This window comes from Dipodomys spectabilis, unplaced genomic scaffold, assembly GCF_019054845.1.
Source record: "Dipodomys spectabilis isolate Male_0828 unplaced genomic scaffold, ASM1905484v1 ptg000119l, whole genome shotgun sequence".
Lineage (NCBI taxonomy): Eukaryota > Metazoa > Chordata > Mammalia > Rodentia > Heteromyidae > Dipodomys > Dipodomys spectabilis.
The window spans coordinates 4,367,287-4,392,124 of NW_024870796.1; the positions used below are offsets into that span (position 1 = coordinate 4,367,287).

Here is a 24,838-nt window from a genome sequence, read left to right on the forward strand (position 1 = left end):
AGTCTCACAAGGTTCAGTCCTGAGAGTGGGAAGTTGTGCAGCAGAGCAGCTCACATTATGACATCCGGGAAGGAGAGAGAGAATAAAACCAGGGCCCAGTGTAACCTGAAAGGACTGCCCCGACTGATCTGCTTCTGCCAGACAGGCCCCCCTTCTCAAGTTTCTGCCACCTTCCAAAATACTACCTCCAGCTGAGGATCAAACATTTAACACATGAGCCTGTGAGAGATTCCATAACTTGTCCTCGTTCACATATACTTTTTAATTTTCAAGACTAGACACAAGAATACTGTTGACACATGATGAATAGTTGATACAGTGACTTAATCTCATGACACTACCAATGCTGTTTACACTTTTTATAAAATAGATTTTAAATGGCAGAATAAGGAGACTTCTCAAAAGTCTTCTCTTAAAATGTGGTTTTCATTTTTTCTGTTAGCTGATATTCTGTGATCTAATATTTTTGGCAAAATGTTAACAATAAAATAATTCTGAGAGCATAATAAAGAGGGAAAGTGTTCTTACAAATGCAGTCACATTTATGATCATGTTTATTTTTTTTCCTTCTTAGGTATTACTTAAAAAATAACATGGAAACAGAGACATTATGTTCAGATGAAGATGCACAAGAGCTTGTAAAGGAAAGCCAGCTGTCCATGCTGCAGCTTAGTACCATTGAAGTGGCCACCCAGCTGTCCATGAGGGACTTTGACTTATTTCGTAATATTGAGCCTACTGAATACATTGATGATCTTTTCAAGTTAGATTCCAAGAGGGGAAATGCTCACTTGAAAGAGTTTGAGGACATTGTGAACCAAGAGACATTCTGGGTTGCCTCAGAGATTTTAACGGAATCAAATCAGCTCAAACGAATGAAAATCATTAAACATTTTATTAAAATTGCACTTCATTGTCGAGAATGTAAGAACTTCAATTCCATGTTTGCTATAATAAGGTAAGTTTGTACAAGTAGGTGCACCTATCTGTATGGTTTTGTGAGGATCTTGATATAAAGCTGTTTTCTACTTAGGTATTAATTGCCTATGAAAAGAGAAGTTCAGTTAATAAGTCTTTAATGAAGATTTCATTTGTTTTCTGTTCTGCTTTTGAGGAAGAGATACTGAGGATTGAACACATGGACTAATGACCTTGTGCTTGGTTGACAGGCACTCTAGCACTTGAGCCAGGCCCACAGCCCCTTTTACTAGTAGTTGTTTTTCCAGGAAGGGTCTTGATTTACGCCAGTGCAGCCTTGGCTTTGCTTCTCCTACTTGTGCTTTCCTGTGTCACTGAGGACACAGCACATACTATACTTAGCCATTGTTCCTCCCCAGAGCTAGGGTAATGATGAGTGCACCCAGCCACTGGTAGAGATAGAGTATGGTTCATGAACTTCTTTTTGCCCAGGCTGGTCTTAAACAACAGTCCTCCAATTTCTGCTCCCAAGTAGCTAAAATTACAGGCTTCTGAGTTGTTCTAAGAATATAAGCAATATACCAAATCAGATGGAAGACTTGAGTGAATAGTCCTATTCCTGATATTAGAAGAAATGCTTTGGCAGTTTCCCCACTCATTATAATGTTTATAGGTTTGTAATATATAGCCTTTATTAGGTTGAGGTTTGGTTCTTCTAAGTGTGTATGTGTGTAAGCTCTTAATAAAGCACTTTATTTAGAAATCATGGCAGGTCCTAACTTTTATTCAGTTGTTGACCTTTTTCTTTTTGGTCAGGTGGCTCGAACTCTTGGCCTGGGTGCTGTCCCTGAGCTCTTCAGCTCAAGGTGAGCCACAGCACCTTCCGGTTTTCTGGAGATAAGACTCACGGACTTCCTGTCCAGGCTGGCTTTGAACCATAATCCTCAGATCTCAGCCTCCTGGGTAGCTAGGATTAGAGGCATGAGCCACCTGGTACCCAGCTTTGTTGACTTTTTTTTTTTCCTTTATGTTCTTTAACTATTTGTTTTTTCTTGTTTCTATTTGTTCTAAATGCTTGCGTTCCTTCCTTATGAATTATATGAATTTGAATTATATATTTCTGTACTAGTTATTTAAAGAGGTTTGTGTAAGAGCGAAGGTAGAATTCTCAGCTTCCAGGAGTTGGCCTCATGAGTACATTGTTCTGTGCTTTGTTTTCACAGGGAATAAAGGTCCACAACTTTGGGGTTATTTACAACTGTTTTTCCTTTCATTGTGAAAAGATATTCGTGCCAAAATGTATCCCTGTGTGTACTGATTTAATCTTATTTTCTGACACCCCTTGTTAAAGGAGAAGATCCACCCTGCCTTACTCCATAAGCCTATGAAGTGTTGTTAGTCCAAATAAGAAATGTTGTTTCAGCAGCTTTGCACTTTTGTTTACCTTATCTTTTGTCAGTCATTGTAATGTACTCAATATTTAGATATCTCTTAGTTTGGGTAAAGATAATTTGCATTTATTTTGCTTAACAGTTTTTTTGGGGGGAGGGATAGGTAAGGATTCTGAGAAGCAAAGGGAACAAATGTATAAACTCCATACCTTAAAAAACAAGTCAAGAGAAAATTTTAAATGTGGTAAAAAGTCAGATGACTGAAAAAAGGATTAACTGTTAAGAAAATTAAGGCATATTGTGTATACCCACAGATACCCTTGTTCAGCGACTTACCCATGGATGGTAGTGTAGAGATATAGAGAAGGCAAGAGCTGCAGCCTAAATGGCATGAATCACTTCTCAGTTTAAGGAGCATCTGAGTCTGTAGAAAGAAGACATTGACTGTCTAGAAGTTTACAAGGCAGGATTAAGACGTAGGGATATGGAAGCCTTGGAATCAGGAATACAAATGGACTAAAAAAAAAATCTTAGAAAAAAAATGCTACCTCAGTGTTTTTGTCGTTCTCCACATGGCTTAAATCTTTCTCAAATACTGTGGTGTTATTTCTAAGTAAAACAGTATTGTGGTACGCTGTTTCTAAAGTTAAATGTCTGTTTATGATATTACTACATTTATCACTTACATGGAAACTCTAGTACATGGCTCAAGTGCTAGAGCAACAGCCATGAGAGAGAAGGCTGATCAAGAGGCCCCTAAATTCAAGCCCAGTACTGCCACCAAATGGTGGGGAAAAAGCCATTAATATACAACAGGCAAGTAAGAATCATTTGAAAGAATTTCTTTTTTAACATTAAGGTAGTCCCTTCTTTATTTTGTCATACTTCTGTTTATTTCAACGTGTAAAAATATCTCTCTTTTAGCAATAGAAAATTTGATGCATGCACTTTACTGACTTGAATCTACCCTCTCCCCCAAGTCCCTTTTTACTATTTTTATTCTTGTCTTTGACAGTGGCTTAAATCTGGCACCTGTAGCACGACTTAGAGGTACTTGGGAAAAGTTACCAAGCAAATATGAGAAACATCTCCAGGATCTACAAGACCTTTTTGATCCATCAAGAAACATGGCAAAATACAGAAATATTCTCAGTAGTCAAAGCATGCAGCCTCCAATCATCCCACTCTTCCCTGTTGTCAAGAAAGACATGACATTTCTACATGAAGGTATTTAAAAGTTACCTGTAAATTCATGTTTAGCTTCAGCTAATTATACAGCACTGTAATTACAGCATTGTAACGATTAGCATGTAACTGAATTAGTTTATTCCAGTGTAGTGATTATGTCATGATTAAATGCAGCAAATTTTGGTATTGGAAAGCCACATGGTTAAAAAGAACAAGTTGAAATGCTTATTGTATACATCCAAAATAAAAACTTTACATACAGAGATCTTTTGTTATTTGAGACAGGTGTTGCTGTATAGCCTGGGCTGGCCTCAAACTCATGATCTTCGTGCCTTCTCCCGAATGCTGGTTACAGGTGTGTTTCACCATGCCCAGCGTCATTTTTTATTTTTTTGGCACTAGTACTAGAGCTTGAACTTGGCCTCGCACTTGTTCTGCTTTTTCAGTCCTAGCTGACGCTCTACCACTTGAGACACACCTCCGGTACAAAATTTTGTTGGTTAATTGGAAACAGTGTCTTGGACTTTTCTGCCCAGGCTGACTTAGAACTGCAATCATCACATCTCAGCCCACTGAGTAGATCAGATTATAGGTGTGAGCCACTGACATCCAACTTCTCCTCAGGCTTCTTTTGTTGTTTTTGTTTTTTTTTCCCCAAGTGAACTAACACAGAAAAGTGCCTAAAACAAATGAACAGCTATAATGAACTTTGACAGAACAAACACCTTCATGGTGAACATTCCCTGACTCCTACCCAGTTACTACCCTCTTCTTCCTCCCCCAGGGTAACTACTATCCTGACTTCTAATTTTATGTTTTAGTTTTAACTGTTCCTGAACTTCTATAAATAGAATATAACACATTTGTTATCTTACATTATAGTTTGTTTTGGCCTCTGGCTTATTCTGGTCAACATTGAATTAATAAGATTCTTCCATGTTTTCCTAAACTATGCATATAACATTGTATAAAAACAATACAGTAGGTTCATTTATTTGTTTGATGTTCATTTTGTAGTTTGCTTTGTTAACCTGTTAGGTGAATAAGGTGCCTATTCTTGTATGTAACTCTTCATGCATACACGTTTTTACTGGCCATACATTACATTCGGGGTGAATTTGTGGATCCTGATATTTGTATAATCAACTTCAGGAAAACATTTGGTGTCCACTGAAGTTGATGAGTGGGTTTTCTAGGACCCATTAAAACAGATGGCTTGGTATTTTTCCTTAGGAAAATTTTCAGTAATCAGGTCTGCAAAGTTTTTTTGCCCTTCTAATTTTACCTGTTAGTCCTGATCCCTGTTCCTATATTGTCTTAAACACTTTTCATTTTTTTATGCTTCATCCCAGATATTTTCTTCTTTCCCACATTCCAATTGATTGATCCTAATCAATTACTTTGGTTTAATTAATTCAGTGACTAGTGTACTGTTAAGCTCATCATAAGTTCTTTTTTTTCAGTGTCTTGTTTATTTATTTATTTTTTTTGTCTTTCCTTTTTTGGTACTGGGGATCGAACCCAGGACGTTGCACTTGTTAGGCAAGCGCTTTGCCACTGAGCTACATCCCAGCCCTCTTGTTTATTTTTTTAGTTCCATATAACTTATCCAAGTTTTCAGTGATTTTATTTTTATAGCCTTGTCTCTGATTTTCTTCATAATCTGGATCCCCTGTGAATCTCATTATTTCAGACTTTAGTTATGCACTCTTCTCTAGTGCTTTGTATTTTTTTTTCTTTTTTTGTTGGTCGTGGGGCTTGAACTCTGGGCTTAGGCACTGTCCCTCAGCTCTTCAACTCAAGGCGAGTGCTCTGCTGCTTGAGCCACAGCACCACTTCCAGTTTTCTAGTGGTTTATTGGAGATAAGAGTCTCATGGACTTTCCTGCCGGGGCTGGCTTTGAACCGCGATCCTCAGATCTCAGCCTTCTGAGTAGCTAGGATTACAGATGTTGAGCCACCAGCGCCTGGCCAGTGCTTTGTATTTTTTGACAAAGGAATAGATGTTGTATATAAAAAGTAATTTTTAAAAAAACTGAGGTTGAATGACACTTTATTTCTCCGAAGAGAATTAAACTTTGTTCAGCTGAAGGTGCTCATAATTTCAAATCATTTAATTCGTTTTCAGATTTGAGATAATTTTTAACAATAGTCTTAAATCCCATTTTACATTTGATTCATTCTTAACTCTAGTGTATAGTCCTGAGATTTCCAGCCTAAAGCATCGGAAGATTTATTTGGATTAACATTACTCTCTCTTTACCTCAACAAGCAAAGTGTTTCAGTTCATTTTTTCTTTTTTAACTTGAACTTGAGGCCTCAAACTTGCTAGGCTTGCTTGCTCTACCAGCCGAGCTTTTAACTGGTTATTTTAGAGAAGGAATCTCTCAAGACTTTTCTACCCAGACTATCCTCAAACTGTGGTTCTCTGTATCTCAGACTCCTGAGTAACTAGTATTGTAGGTTCTGGCTCATTTCCACCTTTTGAAATCAGCAGGTTACTTAGGAAGTACCTAACAATGACATTTCTGTATTCTCTGAGGTATTTGCGGTCTTTAATTAGCTTTTTACCCCTTCACACATTTTTGTGTCCAATTTTATAACTGTTCTTGGCTGATAGGTTATTCTATTTGCCTAGTCTTATCACCTCAAAATTTCATTGTCACTTAGGAGGCTGAGATCTGAGGATCACGGTTCAAAGCCAGCCCAGGCAGGAAAGTCCATGAGACTCTTATCTCCAATAAAGCACTAGGAAACCCAGAAGTGGTGCTGTGGCTCAAGCAGTAGAGCATTCACCTTGAGCTGAAGAGCTGAGGGACAGCACCCAAACCCAGAGTTTAAGCCCCACACTGACAAAAAAGGGCTGGGAAGGTGGCTCAGTGGTAGAGCGCTTGCCTTGCATGCCTGAGGCCCTGGGTTCGATTCCTCAGCACCACATAAGCAAAAAGATAAAAGCCGGAAGTGGCGCTGTGGCTCAAGTGGTAGAACACTAGCCTTGAGCTGAAGAGCTGAGGGACAGCGCCCATGCCCAGAGTTCAGGCCCCATGACCGGACCCAAAAAAAAAAAAAAAAGAATTTTTATAGCCAGGTGTAGTATCTCATTCCTGTAATCCCAACTACTCTGGACACTAAGACTGAGAGGATTGTTATTTGAAGCTAGCCCACAGAAAAAAAAACCCTGTGAAACTGTCTCCAAAAAGAAGATGCGCTGGGGTTTTGGCTCATACCCACGGAACAAGCCATGCGAGTGGAGGCCCTGAGTTCAAAATCCTAGTACTGGTGCAGTAAATAAATAAGCCAAACGTTAATTTGAAAGCTTAAAAACTTGCTTTTATTATATGATTTTATTATACATTATAGGAAACGACTCCAAAGTAGATGGCCTAGTAAACTTTGAGAAGCTAAGAATGATTGCCAAGGAAATTCGTCAAGTTGTTCGAATGACTTCTGCAAATATGGACCCCGCTATGATGTTCCGACAGAGGTATGACACCAAGAGGCATCCAGAGTGACAGATACTCATGTGTATCATTTTTCCTGCACTGCAAGGGCCTGACCCACATCATTCTCAAATAGTTTCACAATAACCTAACAGGTAGGAAGTACATCTGAAGATGTAGAGCAGAGCAGCAGAGCAGCTTCTCTGATTTGCCGAGATTTGAACCCCAGCTTTCATTATAACTTATCTGAGTGTATTAGTAGGTCTATATTGTTTTTTAAATTTCCAGCATACACACCTAAGAAAATCTGGTTTCTAATCTAACATAGAAAGTATCCGTCAGTAGTATGTCTTTTATTTTTACCTAGTTTCTTAAAAATACAGTTCTAATTCAAACTTCATTCTTTTAAAGCAGTTCTTTTTCCTCAAGTTATAATGCTACTCTTTATTTGGATGAATTTTTTCACAGGATTTAGAAGGTACAAATTTAATTGTTATCCTTAGAAAATAATTCTACTCTATTAATCTGGTCTTCTACAAATACTTTTTAAAATTCATTTTTAATAAAATACAAAGGCTTTCTCAAATATCTATATGAAATTTATAGCAAGTAGGTTGATAAGAAGTTCCTACTAATTTTCATAATTTTTAGAGTGTCTATAGATATTATAATTTAAATTTTTCTAATTTTCTTTTGGATCTCTATATAGGATATTAAAGTGGAATAATTTACAGAAGTAGATAAAAATCTCCACACATATATATTGTCTCCCCCATTGTCTCCTTTTCTCCTCTTTCCCTCCTCTTTTTCTCCCCCCTTTTTCTTTCTCCTCCTCTTCCTTTCTCCCCCTCTGTCTCTTCCTCTCTCTTCCATCTCTTGCTCCCTCTTCCCTCCTCCATCTCCTCTCCCAAGGAAACAAAAATACCTAATCCTTTGTAATACAAAACCAGCACGTGTCTGGATTATTTTGTTTTCTTACACAGCTATTTAGACATCTTTGTTTCTGCAGTTTGTTTTTGTAGTAGATCTCACCGTTTACTCTAGTTGAGCAATTGTCAAAGTTTGAAAGGAAGGAGTGTGCCAGATCTCCTCTTCTCTACCATCCTATTTCTGCCCCTTGAGATCACTGAGAGAGCTGTCATTGCTCAAAAATGTAGAAAAAACAAAAAAAAACAGTAAGAACCAGGGACCAAATCAAACTTGGAGGAGGCTTATTTGTCTGCTTTTGTTGTGTGTGTGTCCTTTGTACAGTGGCCCTTCCACTCCCTGTTGTCATTCACTCATATTTGTTACTATTCTGGTCTCTGAAGACATGAATTTGTGACCCTGTCAGACCAGATGATAATATACCAAGTACAAGATATAATCAGGAATGAACCAAAAAAAACTGTCAGTTTCCTTGGGAAAAGCCTCAATTGAGTGAAAGGTATAAGGGAAAACAAACATATATGTTTAAATCTATTTCCCAAATCAGTTTGATCAACCAATACTAAAATATAGCATCTTTCCTTAAGCAATTGCTCATGATGGTGATGTGTACTTACCTCATATGGGCAAAATAATTCCTTTTAGCATTAATCCCATTTGTAAGCGAAATGGCATCTTTATTCAAACAGTGACACATAGCATAAAGACAGTGAGGGTTTTGGGTTTTTTGTTGTTGTTGTTGTTGTTGTTGTTGTTGTTTGTTTTTGTCCATTGTGTGGCTTGAACTCTGGGCCTGGGTGCTGTCCTTCTGCTCTTCATTCAAGGCTAGCGCTCTACCACTTGAGCTACAGCGCCACTTCTGGTTTTCTGGTGGTTTATTGGAGATAAGAGTTTCCCGGCCTTTCGTGTCCAGGCTGGCTTTGAACCATGATCCTCAGGTCTCAGCCTCCTGATTAGCTAGGATTACAAGCGTGAACCACCAGCGCCAGGCCAAGACAGGTTTTTTTAAGATGGGGTTTCACCATGTTGCTCAAGCTGGCCTCTACCACATGTACCTCTTGCCTCAGCCTCCAGGTGCTTCTAGAACACGTATCTAGGCCACCACCCTAACTTGCTGATATAACTTTCTATCCATTTTAAGTTGGATTTGCAAGCCAAAATTACTGACTAAATTCTTTGCCAGAGAAATTTCCCCACTTAGGTGAAATGTAATTTCACCTGTCAGTTATATGGCTCACATTTTTTTCAAGAATAGTATTCAGAAAGACAGTATTCAGTATATAGACAGGGGAGGTAGCTCAGTGGTACCATCTACAAAAAATATAAATATAGACAGATAAAATACAAATACAGATATAGAATAATATAGAGATATAAATATAGAAAGATCCTTTTTTTAAAAATTCCCTAGAAACTCTGAATTCTAGATTTATACTAAGTAAATGTTTACCCCTAAGCTTCTTTATTATTCACATTAACTGCTTCATGAATTAGGTATTCAAAATACATTTGGACCTAGACATTGGTAGCTCACTCCTGTAGCTACTCAGTAGAAAACTGAGATCTGAAAATTGTGGTTCAAACCCAGCCCAGGCAGAAAAGTCCATGAAATTCTTTATCTCCAATTATCCAGCTAAAAGCTGAAAGTGGAGCTGTGGCTCAAGTGGTAAAGCACAAACTTAGAACCAAAAAGCTCAGCACAGTGCCCAAGCTCTGAGTCCAAGCCCTAGAACTGGCACACACACACACACACACACACACACACACACACACACACATACATGCATTTGATCTGAAACATTTAGAAATATATGTGGAGTTTTTCTGGCCTTCAAGACCTATCATAACTTACTGTAATATTCTGCATTTCCTTAAATGTCATTTTATTGTTAAGCTGTGATTTTTTTTTCTTAATAAAATTTTTCCATTCTGTTCTGTCTGCATAATTTCTGTGACTCTCAACTGTTGTCTTTTATCTGTGCTTTCCTATTCAAACACATGCTTCAATGTTTGTGGCTCTTGCTTACAGGAAGAAGAGGTGGCGGAGTCTGGGGTAAGTGTAGAGAGAAACACAACTGAAATAAAGGTTGTGCAACTCTTAACATATATATACACGTATATATTGCATCCTTTTTTCATTAATGCACGCATATCAAATAGCATGCATTCTATTAACTCTGTCAGCCTATATTCCTGACAAGTGCCTTTTGCTAACAAGGTAAAAGCAGAGATAGAACTAGCTTTTTTGTGTTCTAATGGGTTTGGGGTATTTGTTGTTGTTGTTTTTTTTCTATTGACATGCCACAAGGCCTTTAAGATTTAAATTTAGCAGGTTTCAGTTAAATGATGATAGTATTGAATATTATATACTTAGTATATTCCATATACTACTATCCCAAGCACTCTTAAATCAGTGATCTTATTTAATTTTCCTCTCATACTATGAGTAGATGCTTTTATTCTCAAGTCACAGATGGGGAAAATAGAATTATGCAGTCTTACAGCTCATTAATAGTATAGCCAAACCTAGGCAGTTTGATTCGAGTTCACTCTTAGTAAATACCATGTTTTATAAAAGTAAGAAATACCTTGTTAAAGATGTAAACATGGATGAGAGGTCTGTTGATAAAGGTTTTATTTTCTGACTTCTCCGATTATAGGCAGCTTTTCCAAGCTATATTATGACATTCCTCACATCCACAAATGCCTGAGACTTGAAGCTGATATCAGCTCTACTTACAAACTTACCTCTCTGTAAAGCTGTGAAAGAATCAAACTGTCACTTTTTTTTTTTTTTTTTTGTTAAAGGAAGTTCAGCTCCCTGCCCTTTCATAGGGGTTTATTTAGAATCATAGAGTATTGAAGATTTTATATATTATGTGCCTACTCCTTTATTTTTAGATGAAGGAAGAAATGGCTTTTATGGGTGATGAGATGCATAAGGGGGCTTTTGTTTATTTTAATGATAATAAACTGAAGTTAGTTGCATTTATTACAGGTAAGAGGGTTTTTTGTTTGTTTTTGTGTTTGAGCCACCTCCTTGAGCCTTGTCTTATTGTGGTCTTTTCTGTTAAAGCTTGGTCACCTTGACTTTCCTGCTATTTTCTTCCTCCTACTCTGTGTTTCTTGTGTACTTTCTTCTGCATCATACATTTACGTCTTGGTCTTTTCTGGTTCTTCTTACTGAACACAGAAGTTGAAACCTGGCATTACTACTGTGCAGCATACTTGACAGTATATCCTAGTGGGTGTTTGAATGCCTTATGTTAATTACCATAGTCCCTGTTCCTTCAGCTGTAGGGTTTGCCTTGTCTGATATTGATGCTTGTGTACATTAGGTATTTTCCTTTTACAGAGAGAATTTGCTATTTTGGAAATAGTTTACAAAGGTATTTTATAGTGATAATGTTTTCATTTCTTGAGGTTTTATATTCTCCATTTATTGACCTTATTTTTTATTTGTTTTTATTTTTTGGCCAAGACTGGAACTCAGACTTGGTAATTGACAACTTTGCTCATTGGCTGGCACTCTACCAACTGGCCATGCCTCCAACCTGTTTAATTTGGAATATCCGCTAAGATAAAAATCACTAAATATTAGTATTAAAGTCTCCTAAATGTTAGACTTGATTTTTCTGCATTTGAGCCCAAGATGTCACCAGTTGGTTTTATGTACTAAGAAAAATCACTGCATTCTCCTCTAACTGCTCAAGTTTTTTACTGTGTACTTATTTAAAGCAGCTCTCATAAGCCTATGAACTTAGGTTTGGATTCTTATCACACATCACCCTCATGTATATTAAAGAGGAAAATATAAGCAAAGTACATTGATTTAGGCTTTCTAAAACTTTATGATCAGAATATGAATCTTCTGGATCACTCTGTCTTTAGCTTCTGGTTTTCATCCTCCCCACCTCCATGTACAAATACATGTGCACATACTTATACACACACATACCACAGTACTGTCCAATGTGCCTTACAGTGAGTGTATTGGCAGCACATCATTTCTAAAGCACACCATTAAAGAACTAAAAGTTCCTCAGGTTGGACTCTTTAAGTTGGCTTTACAAATACTTAAAAGCTAGTTTTTTGTTGTTGTTGTTGTCGGTTGTGGGGGCTGAACTTGGCCTGGGCGCTGTCCTTCAGCTTTTCAGCTCAAGGCACCGCTGTACCACTTGAGCCACAGCACCACTTCCAACTTTTTCTGTGCTTAGGAATCAAACCTAGGGGCCTCATGCATGCGAGGCAAGCACTCTATCACTAAGCCAACTTCCCAGCCCCTAGTTTTGTGAGGTTTTTTATGCCTTCTGGCTTAACTCTTTATGATCAAGTTCTCCCAACAGGTTGAAAATATAATTCATTAATATCTCTGGACTTTTCCCCAACCATTCTGCAAGTTTTGAAGTTTCTGCATACTGGTTTCTCTACTGATCAATAGCAATAGAAAGGTTCAAGGATCTTTAAAAGTGACACCAGATGGGCTGGGAAGGTGGCTCAGTGGTAGAGCGCTTGGCTTGTAATGCATGAGGCCCTGGGTTCCATTCCTCAGCACCACATAAGAAAAAAGCCGGAAGTGGCGCTGTGGCTCAAGTGGTAGAGCGCTAGCCTTGAGCTGAAGAGCTGAGGGACAGTGCCCAGGCCCAGAGTTCAGGCCCCAGGACCGGACCCAAAAAAAAAAAAAAGTGACACCAGAAACAATGCTGTAATAGTTGTTCAACTGTTCCACTTGATTTACAGCAAAAACATTCTGATTCAGTGTTTATTTTAGACGAGGTATGTGAGCACTGAAGAGCAACTTGTTGTACAGTGTTGGTAATGTTTTCAGAATGTGGACCTGGGCACTGGTGGCTCATGCCTGTAATCCTAGCTACTCAGGAGGCTGAGATCTGTGAATCATGGTTCAAAGTCAGCCTGGGCAATAAATTACTCTGAAAAGGCCAGAAAGTGGCACTGTGGCTCAAGTAGCAGAGCACTAACCTTGAGCACAAAGAGGCTCAGGGATAGCATCCCAATAGGCAGTGGGGGTGTGGGAGGGAGAGTGGTATAAAAAGTAGGCTGAGAGATATTGTTAATTAGCTTAGAATGGCAACTGCCTTCAAAACAGAAACCATCTAACAATCTTGCTCGCCTTATTAGGGCAAACAGCATCACAAGGCTGTTTTCCTTTATTTCTAGATGTAGTCTTTGTGTAAGGAAGCATGACAGAAAGAGCAGAGTGAAGCTGTAGCTCATTTGAATTATGATTCTTTCTAACCAGTCAAGGCCATTGCAGAAGTAAAATCTCAGATCCCTATACTTAGACCCAATGTTTTACGTTTGAATGGAACTGTTGTGTTACATCTGATGTCTGGCTTCATTGAATTAAGTATGTAAGTGTTGTTATTCTCAGCTAATTATTTTTTTGGTTACTGTCTTAATTTTTGGCCAAAAGGTGGTAATTGGTAAAATTAATCCACATGCTCAGTTGAACCTGCTGTAGACATGGTGATTGCAATAGCATGTCTCAAGTAATACAAACAAGCAAAGATGCTGTAGAAACTTCCTTGCAGAAGAACCCTTGGTGTAGGTGGCCTTGGAGCAGAGGATTTTTTTTTTTTCTTAGCACAATTGTGCCACAGATTACATAGACACCAATGCAGGTCGGATGGAGTCGTTGCTCAGGGAGGAATTGTATCTTGTTCTTGTGACTGCTGTATTTTGCTCATTCTAGTTCTTAATTCAGAACAGCGCTATGTATGCCCAATTACTTTTGCATTAATGCTCTGTCTTTTAACTCATTTCCATCAGCATGCCATAGCATTAACAGAACAAAATCCTTTACTCTTCATTCTCCTGTGCTCATTTCTATTTACAGCCTCTGACTATGATTTCCATCTTCCAGGTCATTGAGTCAAGGCAGCACAAATTCAAACATGCTGGATGTGCAAGGAGGTACTCACAAAAAACGGGCACGCCGCAGCTCTCTGCTGAACGCCAAGAAGCTGTATGAGGAGGCCCAAATGGCACGCAAAGTGAAGCAGTATCTCTCAGGTCTGGATGTGGAGACAGATGAGGAGAAGTTCCAGGTGATGTCACTGCAGTGGGAGCCTGCATATGGTACCTGTGAGTACACACTTTCCTTTCTGTGACACTAAAGATCCCAACACAATAGACACTTCATTCTCAGGAATTGTGCTGAAGCACCAGTAAAATAGTTAATTGGCTCAGAAGCCTTACTGACTACTCAAGCATCCTGGGAGTCTATTAATCATGTACAAATTCCAGTCATTGCTGATATTTACTGTGTGTGAGAAATAGATAAGTAATTTTTCTTTAAAGAGCCTTATAAAGACATCTTAGATTATAGAGCTGTATTTCTGCTTGAGAACATTTTTTGCATTCACCTGTAAATGAAGCAACAAGTGAAATTTTTACCTTTCTAAATTTAATGGAAAAATAATTACCAAGCAGAATCTGTTTAAAACATTTGAGATAATACTAGGTAGCAGTGAAGTGAAATAAGAAAAATACCAGACACATTCTGATACTGTTAATAGCTAGAAAGGACAGTGAGGCCTAGTACCAGTGTTCATGTCTATAATCTTAGCGACTTAGGAGGCTGAGATCTGAGGATTAAGATTCAGAGCTAACCCAGCAGAAAAGTCTGTGAAACTCTTAACTGTAATTAACCACCAAAAAAAGCCAGAAGTGGAGTTGTGATACAAGTGGTAGAAGGCCAACCTTGAGTGAAAAGGCTAAGGTACAGCACCCCAGCCCTGAGTTCAAATCCCAGTACCCGCTCTTAAAAACAAGATGCTTTTACTTGGTTTATATTGAGGGGAGGGGAAAATGCCATAGCTCTAGCCAGAGGATTCAGTTATTTAATAAGCCATTGTGTATGGTCTCAGGAATCCCTGTATTTTCTTTTTTTTTTTTGGGTCCGGTCATGGGGCCTGAACTCTGGGCCTGGGCGCTGTCCCTCAGCTCTTCAGCTCAAGGCTAGCACTGTACCACTTGAGCCACAGCACCAATTCCAGCTTTTTTCTTGGTGCTTATGTGGTGCTAAGGAATCGAACCCAGGGCCTCATGCATGCAAGACAAGCGCTCTACCACTGAGCCACCTTCCCAGCCCAATCCCTGTATTTTCATTCTCAGAGATGTTACCTGATTCTTGCCCTAAAAATATTCTGTAGGCTGTCATAATGAATGTCTGTCTCCTAACTATAAGGAAACACAGTCATGAGAGTATCAGAATAAAGGAAGGGCAAAAAGTGAACCCAACATACCAATGGGCTTTCTTTAGGAACGAAGCCTAGGAAGGGAAATACGTACCCTCTTCCCCCCTTACCACTCGGGTTCTTTAACTATTAGGAGAAAGAGTATAGAGTGGAGAAGAGTCGTGGGTGGAAGCAGGTGAGATGGAGGTGGAGTGGATAAGTAGTGTTATTTTGACCGAGGCGCTTCAAAGTCTCCACAGCCTCTGTGCTCATCAGGGGTGTCAGCATTACATGCGGCCTAGGTCTCCGGCCTTCTCCTCCAAAACCACAGGTATATTTGTTCAAAACCACAGGTATATTTGTTTAGTGGTGGAGGGAGGGGAGTTCCAGGATATGGCTGTTGGGGGAACATGGTGAGTCACTACTATAACTACATTGAGACAAGTTGAACGTTTATTTTTGCTTTTCTTTTGGTGTTTAAAACAAATACATCATAAAGTGCCGAGGTTGTACCTGCATGAACCATCCTGATCAGCTGTCTGAAGGATTGACAGGACTGTCTGGAGAATGAACACTTTCCTTTGGATGATAGTATTGGCTTTTATACAACAGAGGCAGTGATTTGTTTCTCTTTTCTATACTGAAGAACAAAGGGTATTAAAGAGACTTCCATGCTTTTGTGAAATTCATCTGTCACAAGGGGGAGGAATTTCCCAGCCTAGGGAATTAAAGCTGACTTAATAGAAACCCAGAGAATGTGGAGTTGAGGGAAGCAGGTTGCTGCCAGGACCTTTGAGATTTTTGTTTTCGGGATTTGGGTGCTTTCTTATGTGCAAGGCATAAGGAAGGTCAATGATGTAATCAGATTGTCGTTCGTTCCACCGTTGTCCCTAGAATGCCGTGTAGGCCTCTGGGATTGATACAGCGAGCGTGTTTAGTAATATAGATGACACCATCTTAACCTTGTGCAGAATGGTGGTGGGGGTGGAGATACTTGGTGAGTATAATGAATTATTTAAGAAGGAAGGCTGGATGTGGTAGCTCTACTGGACAGGACTGCAGCTTTAGACCAACCCAGGAAAGCAAGTTAGCAAGACCTCATCTCAAACTGAGTTGCACATATGCTTCCCATGTAATAGGTAGAAGAATCAAAGTCAGAGGCCAAACCAAACCCAAAAACAAATTTTAAAAAAAAAAAAGCCAGGGCTGGGAAGGTGGCCTGAGGCCCTGGGTTCGATTCCTCAGCACCACATAAGCAAAAAAAGCCAGAAGTGGCGCTGTGGCTCAAGTGGTAGAGCGCTAGCCTTGAGCTGAAGAGCTGAGGGACAGTGCCCAGGCCCAGAGTTCAGGCCCCACGACCGGACCCAAAAAACAAAGCCAAAAGCACTGAAGGCATGGCTCCAGTGTAGAGCAGTAACTAGGTCCTGAGCGCAAACTCCAGTAGCAGATTATTCTACAGTAATTTCAGAGGTAATATTTTAGTTAAATGAAATTCCTTGAAAATTAGTTTTAAGGGGGCTAAAAATAAGTTTTATATGTATTGTTTATATTAGTGGTAATAAGTCTTGCCTAAAAAAGTAGTTACTGTGAGGTACCAGTAATCCTAGCTAAGATCTAAGGATCACAGTTTGAAGCCAGCTGAGGGAAGAAAGTTTGAGACTCTAACCTCCAGTTAACCAGCAAAAGCCACGAGTGTTGTTGTGGAGCTGTGGCTCAAGTGGTAGAGCAAAATAGCTCAAGAACAGTGCCCAGGCCCTGAGTTCAAGCCCAAGACTAGCACAGTTTAAAAGAAAAAAAAAGTTACTTATTTCTTCTCTCTCCTGTTAGTGACCAAGAATTTAAGTGAGAAAAGATCAGCCAAATCATCTGAAATGTCTCCTGTGCCTTTGAGGTCAGCTAGCCAAACAGCTAAAGCCCACCTGCATCAGCCCCACAGGGGGAGCCAGATGCTTCCGGTGCCCGCCGTTAACCTGCATCCCGTCAGGAAGAAGGTGCAAGCTAGAGACACTGCACTGAGTGAGTATTTACAGTAAGATTCATTTCATTCACATTTCCAGGGAAATGGACAAAGGATTGTCCATAATCCAAAGATCAGATGTTAGCTTGTGTAATGTTATTTATCACTTCATGAGTCACAACTTGTTTCATTTTATTGGAATCTGTTTTTATCAACAGGAAACTTATAGCCTCATATTTTGGGTATTTACATCAAATCTTGATGTAGGTACCAAGTTCAATTCAAGATTTGGTTTCAATATATCAAGGGCTTCCTACATGCAGATAGGTGTTTAATCAATTATGTAGTTGGTTGTTATGCAAAAACCTCCTCTGAAAACCTAATTAGGAGGAAAAATGTAAAGTATTTCAGTGTAAAGTACACATTTTCCCCCTTATAGGTCATATTGACATTGTGCAACTCTGTGTGTGTGTGTGTGTGTGTGTGTGTGTGCGTGCACGCACGCATGCATGTACGTATGTGCTGGTAGTGGGTTTCACTCAAGGCTGACCACTCTACCACTTAAGCCACAGCTCTGCCTCCAGCTTTTTGTTGGTTAACTGGAGATAGAGTCTATAGAAAAATAAATAACCAACCCCTTGGGGTTGGGGTTGGAGTTGGTAGCGCGCTAGTCAATGAGTGAAAGTGGCGCAGGTACCAAGCAGATCTTGGACCAAGGAAAAAAAAAAGTCTTGTGGCATTTCCTGCCTTGGCTGGCTTGAATCATGGTCCTCAGACCTCAGCATCTTGAGTAGCTACGAGGTGTGAGCCATCAGCACCCAGCCCAAGTGACTTTTAATTATTGTTTTGATAGGATCATTATTTTTGGAGGCTAGATTGGATTTAATTTCTAGCAACGTTACATGGCCTATGAATTATACCTAATACATATTTGGTGGAAGTTTGTGAATGTAAGTTGACCTTATTTGAGATACAAAGTTCAATTAGAATCACCTTCTTTGCCACATTTTGAACCCACTGATTCAGACCCTCAGACAGATAACTTGTTAATAATGGGTTTGCTATCCTGGGGTACATGCTGCGTATGAAGAGCAAAATCAACAGGCTTTTAGCAGAGAAAAGGAGACTTCTGAAGGTTTTTTATTTTGTTTTAAGGTAACAGTTACACAGAACTTCAAGGCTCATGAAGCAGGAAGTGTCTGTGGGAACACACAGAGGGAGGGGCATACACATGCATACCTGACCACACTGACCACATAGCATTGCACATGTGTGAACACACATGGGGCGTGTGCATGTCCGAGACCACACTGACTGCAAAACATCATACATGCAGCAGGGAAAGTCCTTGGTGCAAACCTTTTAAGCTGAAGCACTGAGTGAAGTTGGGAGGAGAGGAGAGGAGGGTGGGCTAGCAGTCGTAATACTCAATGTACTGTGTGAAGAAAGACACTTGATGTGACGGGGCGGGGGGGAGGGGTGAAGAGTGGCAGAAAGTGCACTGCACACATATGTATAAATGGACATGTTAAGTCATAACCCTTCGTACAACCATTTGTAGACGAAAATTGTAGACGAAAAACATAAAACTAGCAGAACCACTGCCTCCCCCAAAATGAATAGGAAGGTTTCAGAAAGTTGATTTGAGCAGCAGAAACAGCCTGGGATCTGCCAGGGGCTCTAAGCCCTCCACAAGTGACATGCAGTGTTGAAAAGCTGTAGTGCCTGAGACTAACACTAAGTGCCCTGTGACTGTCCCGCGTGGGTCACAGGGCCTTACTGCCCTTAGATCTCTACAGAATAATCCTCTAAGACAGCCAGTAGTTACATACATACTGCTAGTAAGTGGGCAAGCTGGGGGCTGAGCCCAGGCTGAGTGGCTCTAAAGTCCTTGCTTTTAACCAACATGCTAGCAGCTTCCAGGGCACAAGAAGTGAAGCCATCACTATGTTGAAATTACAACTTGCTGGGCAGAAAGGAAATTTGTCAGTGAGAAGCCATAAAGAGATTTGAAGCTAAGTAATACGGTACATGCGTGCCTGTAACCCTTACTCTTGCGAAATGGAGGATGGAAATTTCAAAGCCTTGGCTATAACAGATATTGAAAAAGAAAGGTGGGTAAGCAGATGGAAGGGAAAGAGGGAGGGAAAAGGAAGGGCAAGCAAGTTCCAGTGCAAGTTCCCTTTTGAAAAGGAAGGTGGAGTACAGCAGGACTAGTGGTCGGAGTTTGAGAAGAAAGCTGATGGGCCAGTTTGTTCAAAGATGCTCAAGGCCTGGACTTGTTTGGTGAAAAATTGGTCGAGAACATGGAATACAAAATTGGAAAGGTTGATAGATGATTTCTTAGTTGGAATGGAAGGAGGAAGGAATTTAGCTCTGGTTTCTTACCTGGGTATCATTGCCTGAGGTGATACTGTACCAACTTTCTTCCCTTTGTTATATGGCACTGTTTATAGATCTATCGTGTTTACATTGTTAACTGCATTTAGGGGTGTGAGTATTGTTCATTGCGGAAATGCTGTTACTGTTACTCTGCTTGCTTCCTTGGTGCTGCTTCATTCAGGGGAGGATGGATATAAAAAGTTGAGCAGTGTTTAAGTTTGACCTACACTGAACAAGGCCAGCTCTTAGACAAAGATAGTGGTAGAATTTTATAAGAATGTTTCCTGTGAGCTCCATGCTATTTTTTTTCATGATTCTTTGTGTTGTTTACTTTCCTCCTGTAACATGAATTTAGAGCTCTTGCAAAATGGCTGCCGGCTCTCGTGTCCCCACAGCACAGCTGCACCACAGGGAGGGAGAGAAGACAGTACGACCCAGACCCTCACTGCCCAGGCCTCCTCTTAGAGGGCAGAGAAGAGCTTCAGTCTCTGTCTTCTAACGGGATTGCAAATAACTGTGTCCTTTGAGGGGTACTGTATTTAGACTAGTTTGAAACTGAGTTCCCTCATGCCACCAAACAAAACAGTGTTGGTAGGGCTGACCAGCTGACATTGAATGAGAAACCTAGATATAAGAATCTGTGCCATGACCCGCGGCCGTCCCTCTCCAGCATCCGGGTGGCAACACTGGCCATTGTGCACCAGTGGCTCTGCTTGTGTAGCAGTCTAGGCAGCCGCACTTCCAGGTGACTGATGTTCATTGGCTTCTTTGGTTGTAGTTTTAGGTACAAATTTACCTCAGAAAGTTTTAGGCACTGAAGAAGTCAGTGGTAAGAGACATGCAGAAGACACTGTCTCCGTGGCGTCCTCTCTGCATTCCAGTCCCCCTGCGTCTCCTCAGGGCTCCCTGCGCAAAGGTAAGTCAGCTGCTCCCATCCAGTGCTTTCCGACACACCCTTTGCTTTTCCGTCTACACACAAGTGATAGGAAAGAATACAGTCATAAATTTACTACATAGCCTGCAAAATTAAGAACTTTTGGGGGATGGGAAAGAAGTGGATGATATCAACCAAGGTACATTATGTTCATAAACTGATCTGTTGAATGGTAATTCCTTTGTACAACTACTAAAAAATCATGTCTTTTTTTTAAAGAGCAAATGATAAAAAAGCATCCAGAAAAGCATAACTCTCAAAGCCTACTTTTTGAACTTTGATGTTTCTTGTTGATTTATTCAAGTGTTCATGTAACTAGGAATCCATTATTCAAAGTGTGATAGGGTGAGAAGCATACATAAAAATGAAGACAGAAGTCATGGTTATTTTGGTCCGTGCCAACTCTTAGTGTTACTATCTGTCAAATTTTTCTATACTTGAACATTTCTATGGAGTATTTGCAAAAATATCTACAAAGTTTTTAACCAACTATAAAATATTTAGAAATGTTGAGGCTGATGCTTTGCTCTTTCTAATACAGTGTCTTTTTTTCCTTTATCAAGCTTTAAAATAACATTTACCTTTATGGGATTTATTCAGAATTTTGTGATGTAAAAAATGAAATCTTGCACATACATTTTCCTAATTCATGCCCAAACTTTTCTTAGCCTGGGCAGTACAAGGAGATGCCATTTTATGTGGCTAGCAAAGACCCAGAATGTTTGTGGGTCAAAACCAGCCCAGGCAAAAAGTTACCAAGGCCCAGAGCTGGTGGTTCACACCTGTAATCCTAGCTACTCAGGAGGCTGAGATCTGAGGATTGCACTGGGCAGGAAAGTCCAATAAACCACCAGAAAACCAGAAGTGGTGCTGTGGCTCAAGTGGTAGAGCGCTCGCCTTGAGTTGAAGAGCTGAGGGACAGCACCCAGGCCCAGAGTTCAAGCCCCACAACTGACCGGGGGGGGGGGGGTAGTTACCAAGATCCCCATCTCAAGCAGTATCTGGGTGTGGTGCACATTTGTCATCAGCTACCTGAAAAGCATAACCAGGAGGGTCACAGCCAGGCTGGCCCGAGCAAATGCACAAAACCCTGTCCCTAAAGCAAAAGAAGGACAAATGTGGTTCCAGGAGTAAAGCACCTGCCTACCACATGCAAGTTCAACCCCCAGTTCCCCCAGATACCAAACAATGGTGATTACAGCACGGGATGGTGCATGTGTCAGAGAGACAGCGTCATTCCAGCAGGAAAGAGCAACTCCTGCTCTGAGTCTCATCTCTTCAAGGCATGTTCTTACTATCTGCTCTGTGTTAGTGAAGTGTGGTAACATCAGATCTAAATTTGAAGGAACCCTGGCTCTGCCCCCTGCTGTGCCTGTTGGTATTTTACTTTTCTGGAAGCTGGGGTTTCGTTGCATACGTTGCGTAAAGCCCAGCGTGTGGTATAGTGTCTTGTCTCTTCTCCGTTGCCACCCCAGGCCAACCTGCCCTTTCTGTGCTCACACCAGAGGTGGGAATGTTCCCTCACATGTTCACTAAAGAGTGCTACAGAAAATAAACAGGACATAAAATATATGTGCAATGGGTGTATTTATAACACAAGCTTCTGCTCTGGTGGTAGATCACACTCGCTTTGAAGCACATAGAGGTGCGTCCTCTCTCATTCAGTGCTGACAGTGGGACTGGCAGCAAGGCCTCTGATTAGACAGATGATCCAAACGAACAGTGTCCATGTGCTCTTAACACTCTGGCAGAAGTGATCCACAGCCTCCTCCCCTTGGAGAAGCTGGGCAGCTGTCCAGCCCATTGTAAACAGCTCTGTGAACAGAACGGCGCCCGGCTGTGTTAGGGGAGGGGATGGAGGACAGGACAGTGCCTCCATTGCTCACTGCAACGGGAAATCCACACACTTTGGACTAGAGCGCTCCTCCCGCTGTCTCTCAGTGATGTTGACAGATCTGTGAGCTTATTAAAGTTATTTTTACTGAAGGCTGACACAATTCTCCACAGAACTGTTCGAGATTGTTATGTGTGTTTGGCCAAAACTCCAACTGACTGCAGAAGTTTGCATAGAAATGTTTTTGTCCAAATCTGTGGTTGAGCAAAAACATGTCAGTGCACTCATGACCTTGCTCATGTAACTGTAACCCCTCTGTACAGTATCTTTACAATAAAAAGTATCTATTAAAAGCAGAAATAGTTACATGGCTAAACATAAAAAAGAACATTACTAGGGTCTGTTCTTAGTTCTTATTGAGCTTTGAAATTAGTTGCGTTCTAATAATTTACTTTTTAATATAGCCTATTTCATGTTTTTCACAAGGAGAATTTTAAACAAGTACAAAGTTTTAAAAATCATAAGACCTTGAACATCGTTTTCCTTGGAGCTGAAGGAGGTTAGCTTCCATCTTGGAACACCCAGGAGCATTGGAAACGATGCTTCATTTTATATTTTTGCTAGTTGTATGTTTATAGAAAAATAATCTCCTGCCTTTAAATAGATAGGTTTATCTAAATGCAAACCTTAAAATAAAAAAAAACCTTCCCTTTGCCGTTCACATTGTCCTAATGTTTGTCCTTTTACAGTAACAAGCCTGAAATTTGATGATTTGCCCACAAAGTCAGGGAAAAACATACTTTCCGATCTTTGCATCTCTATAATTTAGGTCTACATGCTTTCTCTTTCTGTATTAAAGTATATTGGGATAAAAAAAAGGGGACTTCCTCTAGTTGCAAAGCAGAAGTGTCATCTACTCTAAAAGCAAAGGACAAGATATGTATACAGACCTCAGGGATATTGTCCAGCTCTGCCCTGTCTCTGTGGTACTACCAGAGGACTAATTCACTTCCCAGCAAGGAAGGGGAGACGGGGGAGAGGGGACTAGCAGCTCAGGTGCTTACTTACAAGTACTGAGTGAACAATTAAGCTGAAAATTTCCCGCTTAAAATGGGCAAGAAATAAACAAATCAAGCTCTATCCTGCAGGATAGCAGTGCTTTATAAATGCACCTGTTGTGCTGTATGTCCTGTTCGGGTTTTTCTTATTAAAATCCACCTGAAAATTCTAGACATAAACATCGTTTCTCTTGAGAAATGGCTATGATTACCTCACATTCTTGTCCTATTTGTCTTTAGGATTTTACCAATTGGGCTTGATTTATAATGTGTTTTTATAACAGCCTTTTCTGATCAAGGTAATCTCTCTCCTGCATTCTGTCTTGGGATAAGTAATGTGTTAATGCTATGTAGTTCATTTTCCGTGCATTAAGAATATGTTACTAGATTTTAATTTTAACAGTGTGATGTTATATAAAGCAGGTGAATTGTGATGAATTGGAAAGAATGGATTGACCATGTCAGGGTTTTTGCATCTCTCCCTCCAGTTGGCAGTGTCCTATCTGATCCCAGCATCCTGCTCCGCCCCTCAGGGCCTTCCTCATCCCCTCCCTGTGAGTCCAGCACCGAGATCAGTGGCCAGAGCTGCCCCGGAATAGGTGGGGTTTACTTGCAAAAGAAAATCCTTCAGATTACCGGGAGCACAGCCAAAAGAACAGACAGGATCAAGAAAGCCACTGAGGAGCATAGAGACAGGACATGTTGTGATGACACAACCAGAAAAAGAATGACATCCCCGTTTAGAAGATTTAGGGAAAGAGCTCTTTCAAGGGAGAGGCTAGTCCACAGCCAAAAAGAGGACGCAGATCACCATCAAGCTACAGACAGCTCTGAGAAAGTGAAGGATGTTGGGAGCAACATCAAAGATGAGAAAGGGAGTACCATCTTCAATTCCAATAGCAGAGGCGACAGTAATGCTTTACGCTGCTTCTATACACGATTCAAGTCTAAAAGGAGAAAGACGCTCTGAGGACAGTGCCTTATTTCATTAGTGTCAAGTTTGTTTCCAGTTATTAATGTAAATGTAGCTTGAATTAAGCAACTTGTTAAAGGTCGGACAGACAATTTAGTGAATTTCTCTTGCCAAGCATTTTATATGATCAGTATTACAACAAAGTAATATTGAAGTGCCTTATTTGTATATATGTTATATATTACTAATGTATTCAGTTAGTAAAGATGATGCTTTTGTTTTCTGTAGTTTGCTTTATTTCCTACTGGCAGCAGCTGAGTTTGAGTGAAATCAGAGGGAGCTTTTTGAGGAACCACGGTTCACTTTCACCATAAAACCCAACTTACAATCCCATTCCAACCTTTACCTCTGAATTTATTTGCCATCTTGGTACTTCAACTACCTTATAAACTAATGGACAGAGAAGTGATTGAGAGGCCAGAAGTTCCAAAGTACACTTCTCGTCGTCTTTTGTGGTACTGGGGATCAAACCCAGGGCATTGCACCTGCTAGGCAAGTGCTTTGCTACTGAGCTATATCCCAGCCCCTCCCTCATTCGCTTCTTACACCATCCACAGTTTACAGCTCTCAGACAACATCTGTGAAACTTACTTTAGAGGGAATTAGAGTTCCATCCCTAAGTTCATAGACATGAATTG

At 40.3% G+C, this 24,838-nt stretch overlaps 1 protein-coding gene across 7 annotated transcripts in view; it reads left to right on the forward strand.

Moving 5' to 3' along the window:
* Rapgef6 (Rap guanine nucleotide exchange factor 6) overlaps window positions 1-24,838 on the forward strand; it is a 156,278-nt gene that overhangs the window by 119,777 nt on the left and 11,663 nt on the right. For 2 of the 7 annotated variants that reach the window (XM_042688796.1, XM_042688800.1), the window contains exons 19-25: window positions 575-958; window positions 3,325-3,536; window positions 6,857-6,980; window positions 9,893-9,916; window positions 13,748-13,968; window positions 16,890-17,078; window positions 20,180-20,317. In XM_042688796.1, the coding sequence (XP_042544730.1) occupies window positions 575-958; window positions 3,325-3,536; window positions 6,857-6,980; window positions 9,893-9,916; window positions 13,748-13,968; window positions 16,890-17,078; window positions 20,180-20,317 (1,292 nt within the window). Of the gene's footprint in view, window positions 1-574; window positions 959-3,324; window positions 3,537-6,856; window positions 6,981-9,892; window positions 9,917-13,747; window positions 13,969-16,889; window positions 17,079-20,179; window positions 20,318-23,715; window positions 24,333-24,838 lie in introns of those variants that run through there. The other 5 variants (XM_042688797.1, XM_042688801.1, XM_042688802.1 and 2 more) reach the window with 4 other exon arrangements.